The 14,519-nt window shown below is 45.1% G+C and overlaps 1 protein-coding gene across 1 annotated transcript in view; it reads right to left on the bottom strand.

Annotated features, from left to right (window-relative positions):
- HADHA (hydroxyacyl-CoA dehydrogenase trifunctional multienzyme complex subunit alpha) overlaps positions 1 to 14,519 on the bottom strand; it is a 1,198,456-nt gene that overhangs the window by 805,824 nt on the left and 378,113 nt on the right. Inside the window, exon 7 of the mRNA XM_044061612.1 lies at positions 12,542 to 12,644. Within this exon, the coding sequence (XP_043917547.1) occupies positions 12,542 to 12,644 (103 nt within the window). The remainder of the gene's footprint in view (positions 1 to 12,541; positions 12,645 to 14,519) is intronic.

The raw sequence follows: 14,519 nt of genomic DNA, 5'->3' as shown, positions 1-14,519 counted from the left end.
CTTCAGCCAGGCGTGCCTGCGAAGAACTGAACCAGTGGCAGCCACCCTAGACGAGGCCTGCACAGCATCAAAACCGCATTGTAATGAACGCTTACCCACCTGTTCAGAGACATGCACCAAATCTTGTAATTCTTTACACTCAATGCCTTCCGCCAGAGCATCCACCTTAGACTTCAATTGAGAAAGAAGAAAGTTTTGATATTTCAACATATGAAACTGACAATTCAAAGCCCTCATAGCTAAGGTAGAAAGATGTATAGACCTTCTTTCCCCATCTATCCAAAGCTCTGGTCTCTTTGTCTAGAGGAACCGGATTTTTTACAACAGAGGCCTTGACACCCTTAGGTCCCTGACTAATAGTTTCTGGGTCCGCCCTAGGACTCTTATAAAGATATTTATGAGCCTCAGGCACCCTGTAATACCTATCCGGTTTAACAGGCGCAGGAGGCAGAGAATCAGGATTAAGTGAAGCCTCTGAAAACACATCTTCCACAACATCCAGAACAGGGGGTATAGCCAAGGGCCTATGTTGGGGTAAAAGCAAAAATTCCCTAAGCCTTTTCCGAGAATCAGAGAAGTCCTGACCTTCCCACTTAAAATGTTCCCTCATAGAATGAAGTGTCTCAGAAAAAGAAAAATCCTCTGGAGGAGAAGCAGAAGGAGTGGAATCATCTGCATCAGAATCAGAATAAGGAGAGTACTCCTGCAAGTCTTCAGCCGAAGACTCTGAAACATCCGAAGCCTGCTCAAAACTTCCCAACTCTGGCTCCACCCTAGGCCTCTTATCAGGAGGGGGCAAAGAACCTCTAATCAGAGTAATCAAATCTTCTGCCATTTTAAGCATGTGCTTCTTAGGCACAGACCCTGCTGAACTAGGAGTGACACCAACAGAAGCTAAACCTGGCCTGCCTCTGGGAGAAGCCTTGGAAACAGAAGGAGAGGGCCTAACCACCCTAGGAAGGGAGGGGAGTACAGTAACCTGAGAAGCCCCTTCAGCCTGACCTGCCTCCTGAGAGGCCACATCCTGCAAAATCAAAGTCTCCCCCTGAGACTCCAGAGAAGTCTCCGTCGGAACCACCGGTTCCACTGAAACCTCTAAAGAACCGGCGTCCGGACGGACGACTCATCTTGCCTGGGTTTAACAGTTTTGTCTTTGCGCTTCTTTAGAAGCGGGCGGAGAGTCCGACGGCATATTATAATTGCACCGCTTACGAAGACCAGCCTAGCACAATCTAACCTTCGCAATAGTGCGCTTATTGAACCTAGCACAAAAGCGACACCCAACAACGTCGTGCTCAGGCCCCAAACAAGGAATGCACAAAGAATGATAATCCCTATGCGGTATCTGTTGCCCACAAGAAATACAGTTATTCACTTTTTCTGACATCCGGTAAAACACTGAGGCAAGAAAAAACCAAAATATTCCCCAACGGGGTACTTAGTCAACTTGGATTCGGTCTGAAACTCCGAACTCGAAAAATTTCAGAACGCCGAACGGCACTTGCAACGCTGCTTCTGCATCGGACCATGCGGCAAAAAAGACTGAGGAAATGACGTTGGTCATGCGCTTTTGTACCCTGACGTCCTGATGTCAGTTTTAAGCACCTTGACCGACGTCAGCCTAATACTTCGGTATTCGGGCCGACCGAGGACAGCGGACTACCCATATGTAAGGACTGCAGCAATGTGAGATGAAGAACATCTACAAAAGGGCCTCACTGAGACAGATACCTGGTGTCAAAGCCATGGCCTGAAGCTCAATGCCAAAAAGTGTATTGTCATCCCCTTTGGTAAAAACTCTGTACCCATGAACTACCACATAGCTGGTAGTCTACTTAATGCCAAAAATGTGATGAGACCTTGGGACACAGGTGGACAGTAGTCTCTCCTTTGATCATCACATCGCCACAGTGGTCAGGAAATCCTTCTACGTGGCTCATCTCATCACAAAAGGATTCTCATCCAGAAAAAAAGAGGTCATTGTTCCCCTCTACTCATCACTCATTAGACCCATTATAGAGTACAACGCCCCTTTTGGTATGTACCTCATAAGACATCTACAACAACTGGAAAGACCACAGAAATACCTCACAAAGACAATTACTGGCCTCAAACAGATGCCCTATGCAGACAGTCTCAAAAAGCTACAGCTTTACTCCATCGCATATTGCCTACTCAGGGGCAATCTCTGCCTAACATACAAAACTATGTCAAACCCAGAGCTGTTGGACATGCTCCACTTAAAGAAATCCCAATCCCTCCGGGCTACATGCTCTAGGGACCTTAACCTTGTCACCACAATAAACAGAACATGCTAGAGGGATAGATTCCTGTCCCAGAGACTTCCCATACTCTGGAACAGACTACCTATCTATGTCAACAGAGCTCCTCTTTAGCACTCAAGAAAAATCTTGATGATTGGATGGGAAATTCACCCCGGGGATCACTTCTGTGGCTCTGCTCGACAGGGGTACAGGAAAATATAAGTTATGTTCTTACCATAACGTTCCATGTTAGTTGTCTTCTTCTCGCCTTCTTTCTTGCTGGATGGGTTCAGAGCCGACCTCGGCTCCGACTCGGCCACTCAAAGCTCGAGAGTTGGTTCCACCGGCTCGAGGCTCCCCTTATATCCCACAATGCTAGGCGGTATTACCTCAGATCTCATTTGTAAGCTAGGCCCAGCCAATAATAAATCCAGAACTACTGGAAATGGGAAAACCCACCTCTATAAAAAGAAAGGAAGAAGGTGACCTGAAACCTGATGAAAGAATATATGCATAGTATAGCATATACATATATACAATAGAGGTGGTAGAAAGAGAGGTCACAATCAAACTCCTCTAGGTCTGTCCAGGCTAGGGGGAAGGAGGGTGGGATGCAAGAAAGAAGGCGAGAAGAAGACAACTAACATGGAACGTTATGGTAAGAACATAACTTCTATATGTTAAGTTGTCTATCTCGCCTTCATTCTTGCTGGATGGGACCGCGTCCCTAGCACCTTGTCCCGGGTGGCCTATCGGAACAGACTCGAGTACAGTGGAACCAAAATTAGCTCTATGTCTAGAAGCTAAATCCAACTTATGAGAAATGAAAGTGTGAGGAGTAGCCCATGTAGCTGCTGCACAAATGGTATCAATAGGCAGCCTGTCTTGGAAAGCTATAGAAGTAGCCAAAGCTCTAGTTGAATGGGCCTTAGGTTTGTTAGGCAACTTTTGGTGTCTAATTTCATACACAAAGGAAATCAGGGATGTAAGCCATCTGGAGAGTGATACCTTCGAAACTGAAAGGCCCTTTCTGCCTTCTGCATAAGAGACAAACAACTGGTCAGTTTTCCTGATCTGTTTGGTCCTATCCAAATAATACCTTAATTGATGATGAACGTCTAGCCAATGCAATTTTTGTTCAGACCTGTTAGAAAAGTTAGGAAAAAACACAGGGAGGTCAATGTTTTGATTTAGATTTGCCGCAGAGGCTACTTTAGGTAAAAAGGATGGATTGGTTCGCAAGGATACCCTATCCTTATGAAACAACAGATACGGAGGTCGACTGCTGAGTGCATGAAGCTCTGAAACCCTTCTAGCTGAAGTAATGGCCATTAGAAAGAGTCTTCCAGGATAGCAATTTCATTGAACAGGAAGCTGCAGGTTCAAAAGGGGGAAGAATCAAGGATGTGAGAACTAAATTAAGGTCCCAAGAAGGAGGATTTCTTATAGGAGGCTTAAGAAGAAAAACTCCCTTCAAGAAAGCTTTGCACAGCTTGTGAGACATGATGGCAGAATCTGAGATGCCTACATGAAAGTTGGATATAGCTGCCAATTGAACTTTAAGAGTAGAAGGAGATGAACCTGCATGGAAAAGTTCAGCCAGAAATTCAAGGATTATTTGGATGGGAGCAGTGAAAGGATCTATGTCCCTTCCTTGAGCCCAATAGGCGAAAAGTTTCCACTTAACTAAGATAAATCTTCCGAGTGGAAGATTTATGGGAAGCTATCAAAATATCTCGAACAGAGCGAGATATTTGAGGAAGCCTGGCTAAGGTTGGAATTGGAGGAACCAAGCAGTGAGGTTCAGAGAGGGGAGGGAGCGATGTAACTGACCCGACTGATGGATCAAAAGATCTGGAACTAGGTCCAGATGCCAGGGTTGCTCCAACAGAAATTGATGCAGAAAGGGGAACCAAACCTGTCGAGGCCAGTAAGGAGCAATGAGGATCAATGAGGCCTTCTGAGCGATAGCTTTCTGTATCACTTGAGAGATTAGTGGTAAGGGAGGGAATGCATACAGAAGTCCCCGGGGCCAAACTTGGACTAGAGCATCTCTGCTGGGCTGGCCTGGTAAGGGGAAGAGGGTGAAATAATCTTTGCACTTGCTGTTTTGGGGAGTAGCAAAAAGGTCGCAGCAAGGCTGACCCCACATGAGAAAAATTTTCTCCAAGATAGAATCTTTCAGAGACCACTCGTGAGGCATGAGAATAGCTCTGCTCAACTTGTCCGCGATAAGACTGGACTTCCCGGGGATGTGCATTGCTATCAGAAACCACTGAGAAGAAATCGCCCATTGCCACAGTTTGAGTGCTTCTCGACAAAGGGGGTAGGACCTGGTTCCGCCTTGTTTGTTGATATACCACACTACAGACATGTTGTCCGTCTGAATTGCTATCGTTCCCAAGGGGAGAGAGTCTTGAAGGGCTTGCAATGCTAAAAGCACTGCTCTCATCTCTAGAACATTTATATGCAAGTGGCGTTCGTCTGGTTGCCATATGCCCTGGGACCGTTCTGCCCTGATAATGCCCCCCCCCACCCGATCAGGGAGGCGTCCGTTGTCAAAGTAGCAACCGGACGGGGAGGGACAAAGGGTCTTCCTAGGAAGAGCTGGGGGGAAGAAATCCACCAAAGAAGATGATTCTTGCATGCTTGCGTAATAACAATGGTGTGGGACATCGGAAGTTGTTGGTACGACCATTGTGCGAAGAGCATCCATTGAAGGTTTCTCATGTGAAATCTGGCTAATAGAAGTAGAGGGATAGCAGCCGCCATAATCCCCAGTACTTTTAAAACTAATCTGACTTTGACTGTTGCTGTGGAAGAGAAGGGAGACCAGTTTGTGTAGGTCTGCTATCCTTTGATCTGTGACTCTCGCAGACATGTTGACTGTGTCTAGATTTGCGCCTATGAAGGTAATAGCACGACAAGGCGACAAAACAGACTTTTCGCAATTTATTGAGATACCTAACTTTTGAAAAATGCGAAAGGTGTAGTCTCTGGCAAGTAGAAGAAGATGCTTGGTAGGAGCTGTGAGGAGCCAGTCGTCTAAGTATGGAAACACCTGGAATCCTTGACGTCTCAGGTGAGAGGCCACCACTGCCATGCATTTGGTAAACACCCGGGGGGCTGTGGTGAGTCCAAAGGGCAGGGCTCTGAATTGGAAGTGACTGGTTCCCAGCCTGAAGCGGAGGAATCTCCTGGAGCGCCTGTTCATTTTTATATGATAGTACGCATCCTGGAGGTCTATAGAGCACATCCAGTTTTCCTTTCCCAATAGGGGTAGGATGGATTGTAGCGTGACCATCCGAAATCTTGTTTTCTTGACAGACTTGTTCAAGATACTGAGATCCAAAATGGGTCTCCAGTCCCCTGTTTTCTTTGGAACCAAAAAGAACTTGGAGTAGATTCCGGATCCTTGCTGGCCTGCTGGCACTGGCTGAATGGCTCTTTTTGCAAGCAACTTTGATATTTCCAACGCTGCTTGATCCCTTTGAGCGGGTGGAACATCTGGAAGGGATTTTTTTGATTGATTTGGAATGCGAAAGAACGGAATGGAATAGCCTTCGGAAATGATGGACTGTACCCACTTGTCTTGAGTTAGGGATCGCCAGGCTTCTGGGTACAGTGATAATCTTCCCCAGACTGCCTCCGAAGGTGGACAGTCGGGCAACACCTCAGGGATGCTGGAAGGGCTTATCGGAAAAGGTTTCTCGATTGCCCTGGTTCTGCGGACCCCCCCTGCCTCTAGGGCGACGTCTACCATTATTGTTCCCCCCTCTGCCTCTGGAGGGGAACAGACTCTGTGCGTCAGGCACGTCCCTTGAGATTGTTTGCGGAACCACATTTTTCCACTTTTCTGGCCTTTGGGGTAAGGCCTAGGAGGAGTAGAAAAACGGACTCCGATGGCAGAAAGAGTTTTGCCATCCGTCTCGCACCTCGTCAAGGTTTCTTTCACTTGAGGACCAAAGAGGGATGACCCATCAAACGGGGAATTAGTGAAAGACGTTTTAAAGGGGTCCGCAAAATTGCATAGCCGCATCCAGGCATGCCAGCGTAAGGCCACACCTGTCCCTGTGGCCCTGCTCGCTCCATCAGCTGCATATGAAAGGAGGCGCATGGAGGAGTTAGCTATAGAATTTAGGGTAGCCAGCTGAGCGTTCATCTTGTCCTGAAAACCCGCAGCTGTAGGATCCTTTAACATCTCACTCGCTTCCTTGATCAAGTCTCTTTGAAGACGAGTGAAATGACAGAGGTAGTTCAGCGAACGCATAGCAAAGGTCGCTGACGAAAACATCCGCTTCCCGTACCTATCCACAGACCTAGATTCCTTGTTAGGAGGATGGACAGGCACCGAAGGATCAGCTAGCTCCTTAGTGGCGGCAGCTACCACCATAGCATCCACAGAAACTCCCTTAGTCAGAAATTGCTTATCTGCTGGTGCTGTGATAAACTTTGAAGGTCTCCTGGGGGTGGGGTCCACAGAGTCAGGAGCAGTCCAAGCCTTTTTAGCTACCACCTGCATGAGGGGGTCAAAGGGGGGAGACACCCAGGAGGTGGAAGGGCGAGAGCCAAACGCCTCAAGATACACAGATTCATCCTCCGAAGGGTTAAGGGCTGGCCAATTTCCCCTCTGTTTCAGGATCTGTAGAATGTCTGCAAAGGAGACATCTTCAGAAGGGGAACGGGGGGAACCCTCGGAATCCTCTAAATCCGTGTCAGAGGTGACAGACTCAGGTGAGTCTATGTGCTTCCTCTTGCACTTTCTCTTCCTAGGGGGCTCCCCTGCCAATTCAGGAGAGGTCTCGGAAGAGGATGAGATCCCCACAGGGGATTCTTGAGGAGCTGGCTCTCTGCGGTCTGGGATGAGGGAGTGAGCAGACGTAACCTGAGGCACCGAAGAGGGAGGGACGGACAGAGCCGACTGTGGTGTTGAACCGGGTTCCAACACACTCCGCATGACCTCGAAGGCACCTCTGTCAGGCAGAGCCAAAGGTCCCCGCTCCGAAAAGCTGAAAACCTCCCTCGGCACAGACAGCGATGGCTCCGAGGCCGATGTCTGAGCCGAACTCACCAGCGCCGAAGCGCAGAGAGGGAGAGCGGGGTTGGACAAGGGTCCGATGCCACTCACCCCCTCGGAGCAGACGAGGGAAGTCCTGCGCCGAGATTCTTCTAAGGAAGAAATCGGAGCCGACGACGGGGCCGAAGACAAATGTATCGGCTCCGACGCTACCACAGTCTTGGTTCCGAAATGCCCCGGCTCCGAGCTCATAGGAGTCGGAGGAGGAACATTTTGAGAGATAGGGTTAAGCATCGACTGATGAGTCGGGCTCTGAAGCATTTGGGCCAGTGCCTCGGACTTAAGAAGTCGACTCACTACCCTCTGAAGGTCATGGCCGGATAGCCTCGATGACCTAGAGGAGTGAGATCTATGGCTCCGTTCAGACAGCAAGGGAGATGCTGGAGCCGAATGAACGGAGCCAAGGGACGGTGACCTGGACCTCTTCCTAGATGTCAGTTCCGATGGTCTGATCGGAGCCGACTCAGATATTTCCAATACCTCGGCTCCAGCCGGAGCCGAGGGAACCACTGAAATAGAAGTTAGAGTCTCATCAGCTCCAGCCGGAGCCGATGTTGTAGAAGACTTCGATGCCTTAGGTGTCGACTCAGTAGCTGGAGTCGAAGACCTAGAAGCCTTAGAAGGTTTGCCCGAAGAAACAGTCGGGGGACCCTCAGGCTTTAGCAAGCCCCGTAAAATGAGCTTGTTCTTTCTTTCCTGCAGGACTCTAGGGCTGAAGCCATGGCATACAGCACAAGAGTCCTGCAGGTGTAAAGGTCCCAGGCAGTACACACAAGAAGTGTGACCGTCTGTCAGAGACATTTTCCGACAGCACGAGTCACACTTCTTGAAGCCTGAGACCTTCGAATCCTTGGACATTTCAAGGAACAAGTGCAACCACACACAAACACAAACACACCGATTACACTATACACTAAATAACCGTAACTTAAACTAAATAAAATTATTTTAGTTTAATAAAAGTCCCTACAGAAAACACATACACTCTAAGGGGATGGGAGGGCCCGAAGGCCTAAGGGAAGAACATATAAGTTCTTCTGGTAAAAAAGGATGAAGAACAAGGAGGAAGGGATAAAAATCCTTTAAGATAAGGGGATACTGTTTGGAAAAACTAATTTAAAGGGTTTTAATAAACTTTTTAAAACCATTTCCTACACTAACCTGAAGCCGGTGAAGCAACACGTCTCAATAGCTGTAGCGGCAAACGAGATCCGAGGTAATACCGCCTAGCATTGTGGGATATAAGGGGAGCCTCGAGCCGGTGGAACCAACTCTCGAGCTTTTAGAGTGGCCGAGTCGGAGCCGAGGTCGGCTCCGAACCCATCCAGCAAGAATGAAGGCAAGATAGACAACTTAACATATCATTTTCTTGGGTGGCGAAAGCCAGGGTACATTTTTTGGCTAGGCTTGTATGGGCCCTAGGGCCGATAGCCTAGTGCCTACCTATGAACCCATTTGCTTCCCACAAGAAATACAGTTATTAACTTTTACTGACATCGCAAGAAAAAGTTTCCCCAACTGGGTACTTAGCTTTGTAGAAGACTTCGGTTCTGGATTCGGAATGAAAATCTCAGGATACGGCCGACCGGCACTTGCGAACTGCTTTTGCTTCGGGCACCGAGCGGCAAGAAAGACTGAAGAAAATGGCGTCAGCTGCATCTTATATACCCCTGTCGCACTGACGTCAGGGAGGCGACAGCAACAGACGCCGGACCAAGACTTTGGAACTCAGGCCGACTGGGGAACCACCTGACGGCAGGATAACTCAAGTGTAATGACTGCAGCAGTGTAACATGATGAACATCAGCACTAAAGAAGATGAAGTCTGGGAAAGCAGTAGGCTCAGATGAGGTCACAGCAGATATGATAAAGATGCTGGGTGAGATCCCGAGGGTACTAATTGCACTGTGGAGAGAAAGACGTATCCCAGATGGCTGCAGAATAAGCATACACATGCCAGTGTACAAGAACAAAGGGGACTTCCACAACTGTCGGCAGTACAGAGGCATCAAACTCCTGTCACATTGCATAAAAGTTCTGGAGAGGGTGACTGATAAACGTATATGCAGAGTAGCAGAAGGTAATAGGAGAGATGAGCAGTCCAGATTCAGATCAGGATGCAGCACAATTGACCCGAGACAGATACTTGAAAAGTAGCAAGACATGAGGAAAGAGTCCAAATGGACATTCCTAGACTTGGAGAAAGCATAAGACAAGGTCCAAATAAAGCTGATCTGGGCAGTACTGTGGTGGTTTGACGTCCCAGAAACAATGGTAGAATTAGTGTAATCTGCGTACAAGCACCCAATGACTCGACTCAAGTACAGTGTTTGGCCTTGCAGAGGGGTTCCCAGTGAGAGTGGGTGTACAACAGGGTGGGTTCAGCTGAGTCCACTGCTGCTCATACTGGTGATGGACTACATTAGCAAACAGGTTGCAACTGTCAGATCAACAAAGCTGCTGCATGCAGACGATATGGCATTACAAGCAGACTCTGAGCTACAACTTCAGCAAAGGATAGGAGACTGGAATGCAAAACTGAAGGCACATGAGAATAAACTAACAGCAGAAATCAAAGTAGCTTCAACTGCAGAAAATTTCAAAGAGAACAGATTATAGTGGTTTGGACACGTGCAGAAAAGCAGAAGACAATCTGGTGAGGAAGACAGGAAGAAGGTAAGAGGAAGCAACAACTTCCAGCAAAGAAGTGGATGGATTATGTGAAACAACATCTGCAATATTCAGGCATGAGTGTTGAAGGCAGAAGTGTGGCACTGAAATAGAGAGAGATGGCGATAGTTAATACGATACCCTGACCCACATGTAGAAAAATTGGGGAAAAGGGGGCTGATTATGATCTAAAGTTTAGACTATGCAACTGTTTTATTTTGCTTTTCCTATACCTGAAGTATTTTCTAACAGTGTCCCAATGAGGGCATATTACTTGGCTTCTAAATACGCGTGACTAATTTTTCTCCTACCATTCCTCAGCTTAGGCTTCTGCTCACTGGATACAGGGGAGGTCTACACAGACCAATCACTTAATACAGGTCTATCCTTGTAATCATGCTGTATTGTTAACCATAGATTCTGTAAAATAAGCTCAACTGCAACCCCCCTCTAATAACTAAACATTTTGCGCTGTTCACCCTTCACTCCTATCCTAACAACTGCTATTTTCAATTATTTTACCACGAGTCTTCTGTTGTAGGTTTAATATGTTAACACAACCTTCACTGCAACTGCTTTTCCTGCTTCATTGGAAATACATAAATACAATCACTGTGCATGTTTACTTTACATGTAATGTAACTTGTTTTAATTTGTACTACTAGTTACAAATTTAGAACCCAGGCTGAGCCTGCAATTGGTCAAACATGATCAATGTTTCACCACCATAACCAAAATTCAAACAAACTTAATTTAAGAAAACAAAGCAGTATTTGAGGAAAGGTCAGCTGAGCATAAATTACAACGGCACACTGAAGAAATGATCAGGGCTAACATACTGCTTTCTATTAACATTAGGCCTGAAGTCTACTACAGTTAAGACTGCTGCTACAAGTGCCTTAGGTTTAATTCTCTCCAAAGTACTGAAACAGCTCAAATAACAATGAATGGGTTGTACAGCAAAAAGAAATCAGCATGAACGTAATTTAATAAGGACCCAAGAGTTTATTGCTTTACTTTTTTTACAAATATAAGTACTGCTTAATACAACGGAGGGAGAACACAATTTGCAAACTTAAGCTACACAAAATACTGTACAGTCAAACTTGGGCTGTGCAAAAGCATATCAGCATGGCATCAATCTCAACCATAAAAGCTGAATACCAATGCAAAGTCGGAATGCTTAGGGAGATAACAAAACATGTTTAATGAAGAAAACAATGAAGGTAGTCTTAACACTGTATATACACAAGTTGTGTGAAAGATATGCTGATGAAAATGGTTAAGAAAGTTGCACGAACCACTACATACTGGGTCACAAAAACTAAATAATTCCAAATCTAGCTTTCCCATCTTAGCCACAACAGTGTCATATACAAAGAATAAAGTTTCTTCAGAATGGTTTACAAAAAAATTATAAACAAAAATACATATTTTAGAGTGCAGTTGTGCAGCACCCTAGGCAAATAGAACTATAGAACAAAACTACAGTGACTGTGGCAAGACAACTCTAATGATAACCAGTCTGCTCTTCAACAGCAGCTGGATATTCTGTTGCGGGATGGACAAATTAACTCCCTTTTACAATTTCCTTCTTAGTGGCTGCTACTACCATGGTATCCACATTTATAGACTAGATTTTTTTTTCTGTGCTTTCTGCCTTCTCAGTAATATTCATGGGTAAAATGAAGTCCTGTGTGAGCTCCAGGTATATCAACTGGAACAAACACTCCTACCCTAACAGGTATGATTAACTCCTACCTCACTTTTCCAAGCAGAGTCAGTCCAATGTTGTCCCAAAAAGAATACGGTGTTTCGTGGCAATGACCAACAATTCATTTAGGAAAGAATGGACGACAACTACAATCACTTAGGAGATCAGCCACAAGGTGGATATAACTACATCATCTGCATAAGGAGGATGCTTGGAGGTTGGTCATCTCCCCAAACAATTTATGAAACTGAAAAGGAAAAGACCCTAGAATCATCTTCCGGCAATATTAGTTATAACATTTACAGCTTATAACAGTACGAGGGATGGCAATGCAGAAGGAAAGACCTCACAAGTACTATTTACCCAGCTGATAAAACATGATTGTTCACTTTCAAAGGTGTGTATGTGTGCCCATGTTTGCATGAGCAAGGCCGGGAAGATAAATGACTAGAGTCCGCAAGTGGCACTCTCAAGACCTGGAATATTCACAAATACTGCAGGGGCAGTATTGCACTGCTGTACAAAAAATACAGCTTTATACATTACAGATCTTATAATTAAAATGCTACTGATAACCTTAACATGCCTCTGGAGAAAATTTCTTCAAAAGATCCAAAGCACTTTGTTTATTAATAGAAAAAGTTACAGCACACCACAAAACTGGCAAAGTATCTCTACACCAACTTAAAATGGTCAGTACTATGAAAATAATCTGCAGCTTTGACAAGTTAGGTTTATTATGCATTTTTACCCAAAAGCTCAGCTGTTTCAGGCAGTCATTTTCTTTGCACACAGCACCTACTGCTTTATCCTTACCGAGTGTATCTATCAGCTGGTCTACAAGACCCATTTTTTTAGCTTTGTCAGCACGGATATTTCTTCCTGTAAGCATCATGTCAAAAGCAGCTGGCAAACCCACCTAAGGGAAAAAGACAGGAATATAACTTGTTTATTAAACAAACATGCCCTGAAAACAGTGGAACGGGCAGACAGACGAAAAACTAAAATACACATCAGAATGTAAAACTGCCTTCTGAAAACTCTTTAAAACCACTCTTATGGAGTTATGCAAATTAACCTTACAGAGGACTTCTACAGATCACTACATTATTCGCAGGTTTTCTTAATCAGTTTTTTTTTTTTTTTTTTTTTTTTTTTTTTTTACAGTTCTCTTTTTCAACAAACTCCACGCCATTATCAGTAAAAGCTTTTAGTTCAAATGGAAGAAACACACTAACACAGTATGGATTATGCTACAGACCACTATCAAACGTGTATACTATTTCCCCATTTTTTCTTTAAAACAAAATTAGCAAAATGCAACAATGCCAACTTCTGTGAATATCTTCATACCCTGACTCTGCTCACATACTTGCAAAACACAGACATGTACCTCTACTGCCACAAGAAGCCATCTTAAATGCAATGTATGCATTTAAATCGTTTACTAGGAAAGTGAGCAGATCCAGGAACGCCCTTCTGCCACAACCAAAGCAAGCAACAATACGAGTAATGCTTTATCCAAGTGCTGTCTTCAGAGAGAAGTTTGAAGCATACATACAAATTTATTTGACATGTACGCATGCATGTCTGAGTGCATATAAATATACATATATACAAACATGCGCACAAACAGCTGGGCGAGTGGGTGTGGATGAGTACATACCTGCATGCATGTGTATGCAGTGTATGCTAAGTATAGCTGTCATTAGGGTGAGGTGGGATTTTCTGGAGGGGGGCAAATTAACTGTCACATCTGTTCAGTTTGGAGGTTGACACCCCAAGCATTTCTTCATGTTGCACTAACATTCTTTCCTTGCTGAGGTTGGTCTTTCTCCTGGGGATGAGGGGCAAAGATTATAAAGGTCAATTCCTTGGCACTTGGAATTGAAAAAAAAATGCTGGAGCACCTTTCCCTACTCCACCACTCTCGTGACCACTTTTTCAGCAGGAGGACCTGGCATGAAGGGCAATGAGGTGGTACAACTTCATGTAATGTGGCAAAGGCTTTGTCGTTAGTCATGCACGTCTCCAAATCCCCAAACTTGTAGCTGCTATGATGCAAGAAGCAACTGGCCAATTAGGATTACAGGCTGTAAAAGTCAAGCATCTTCTGCACTGATCATTTCTGTTCTAGTCATCAAATTGCCTACAAGGATTTCCTGGAATTTAAGTGTGTGCATCACATTTCACGGCACTGAACAAGTGAAACAAATATATAAGGGGTCTTCCTCAAAGCAGTGATCTCTTGCTGAAATTCGATGACCACTACTGGATCAACCAAATGTTTCTTGTAAAGGAATGTCTGGGCTTAGGTCTTATGACACAGATCAGGTTGCCCTGGAGAAAGGGCACGTGAGCTTGGCTCCAGGGACACACTGATAAATGCATCTTTCAGGACATCTGTGAGTGGAGGAACAGCAAATGTTTTTCGCAGGTACATGAATGTTCTGTACCTCATCTCAACCTCAAAGTATTCTTTGAATTCTACTGAACTCTTCCTTCATATGCCATGGATGGTATCTTTAAATGACAGACTCTCTAGCAGTGAAGCAGAGGATAGGGCATTCAAAGTGCCTCAATCAACAGGAGAGGGATGACATTTACAACAGATGGCATGCTTGCTGAAGGATACAATTATACATTTCTTGACATTTAGTTTTAGTCTATGGTTTTGATACCAGCTATTTGTTTGGGATAGGCCCTCTTGAAGGATCATGGTGTACTCTGGGTGTTCTTTATAGCACAATCCTTTAACATTAGACCTAACTTGCAAGAAGTAAAGTCCAAATAG

This window comes from Protopterus annectens, chromosome 2.part0 (assembly GCF_019279795.1).
Source record: "Protopterus annectens isolate FY-2018-M chromosome 2.part0, PAN1.0, whole genome shotgun sequence".
NCBI lineage: Eukaryota > Metazoa > Chordata > Ceratodontiformes > Protopteridae > Protopterus > Protopterus annectens.
Note: the sequence above shows the minus strand (reverse complement) of the source record. Positions and strands in the feature narration are given on the sequence as shown.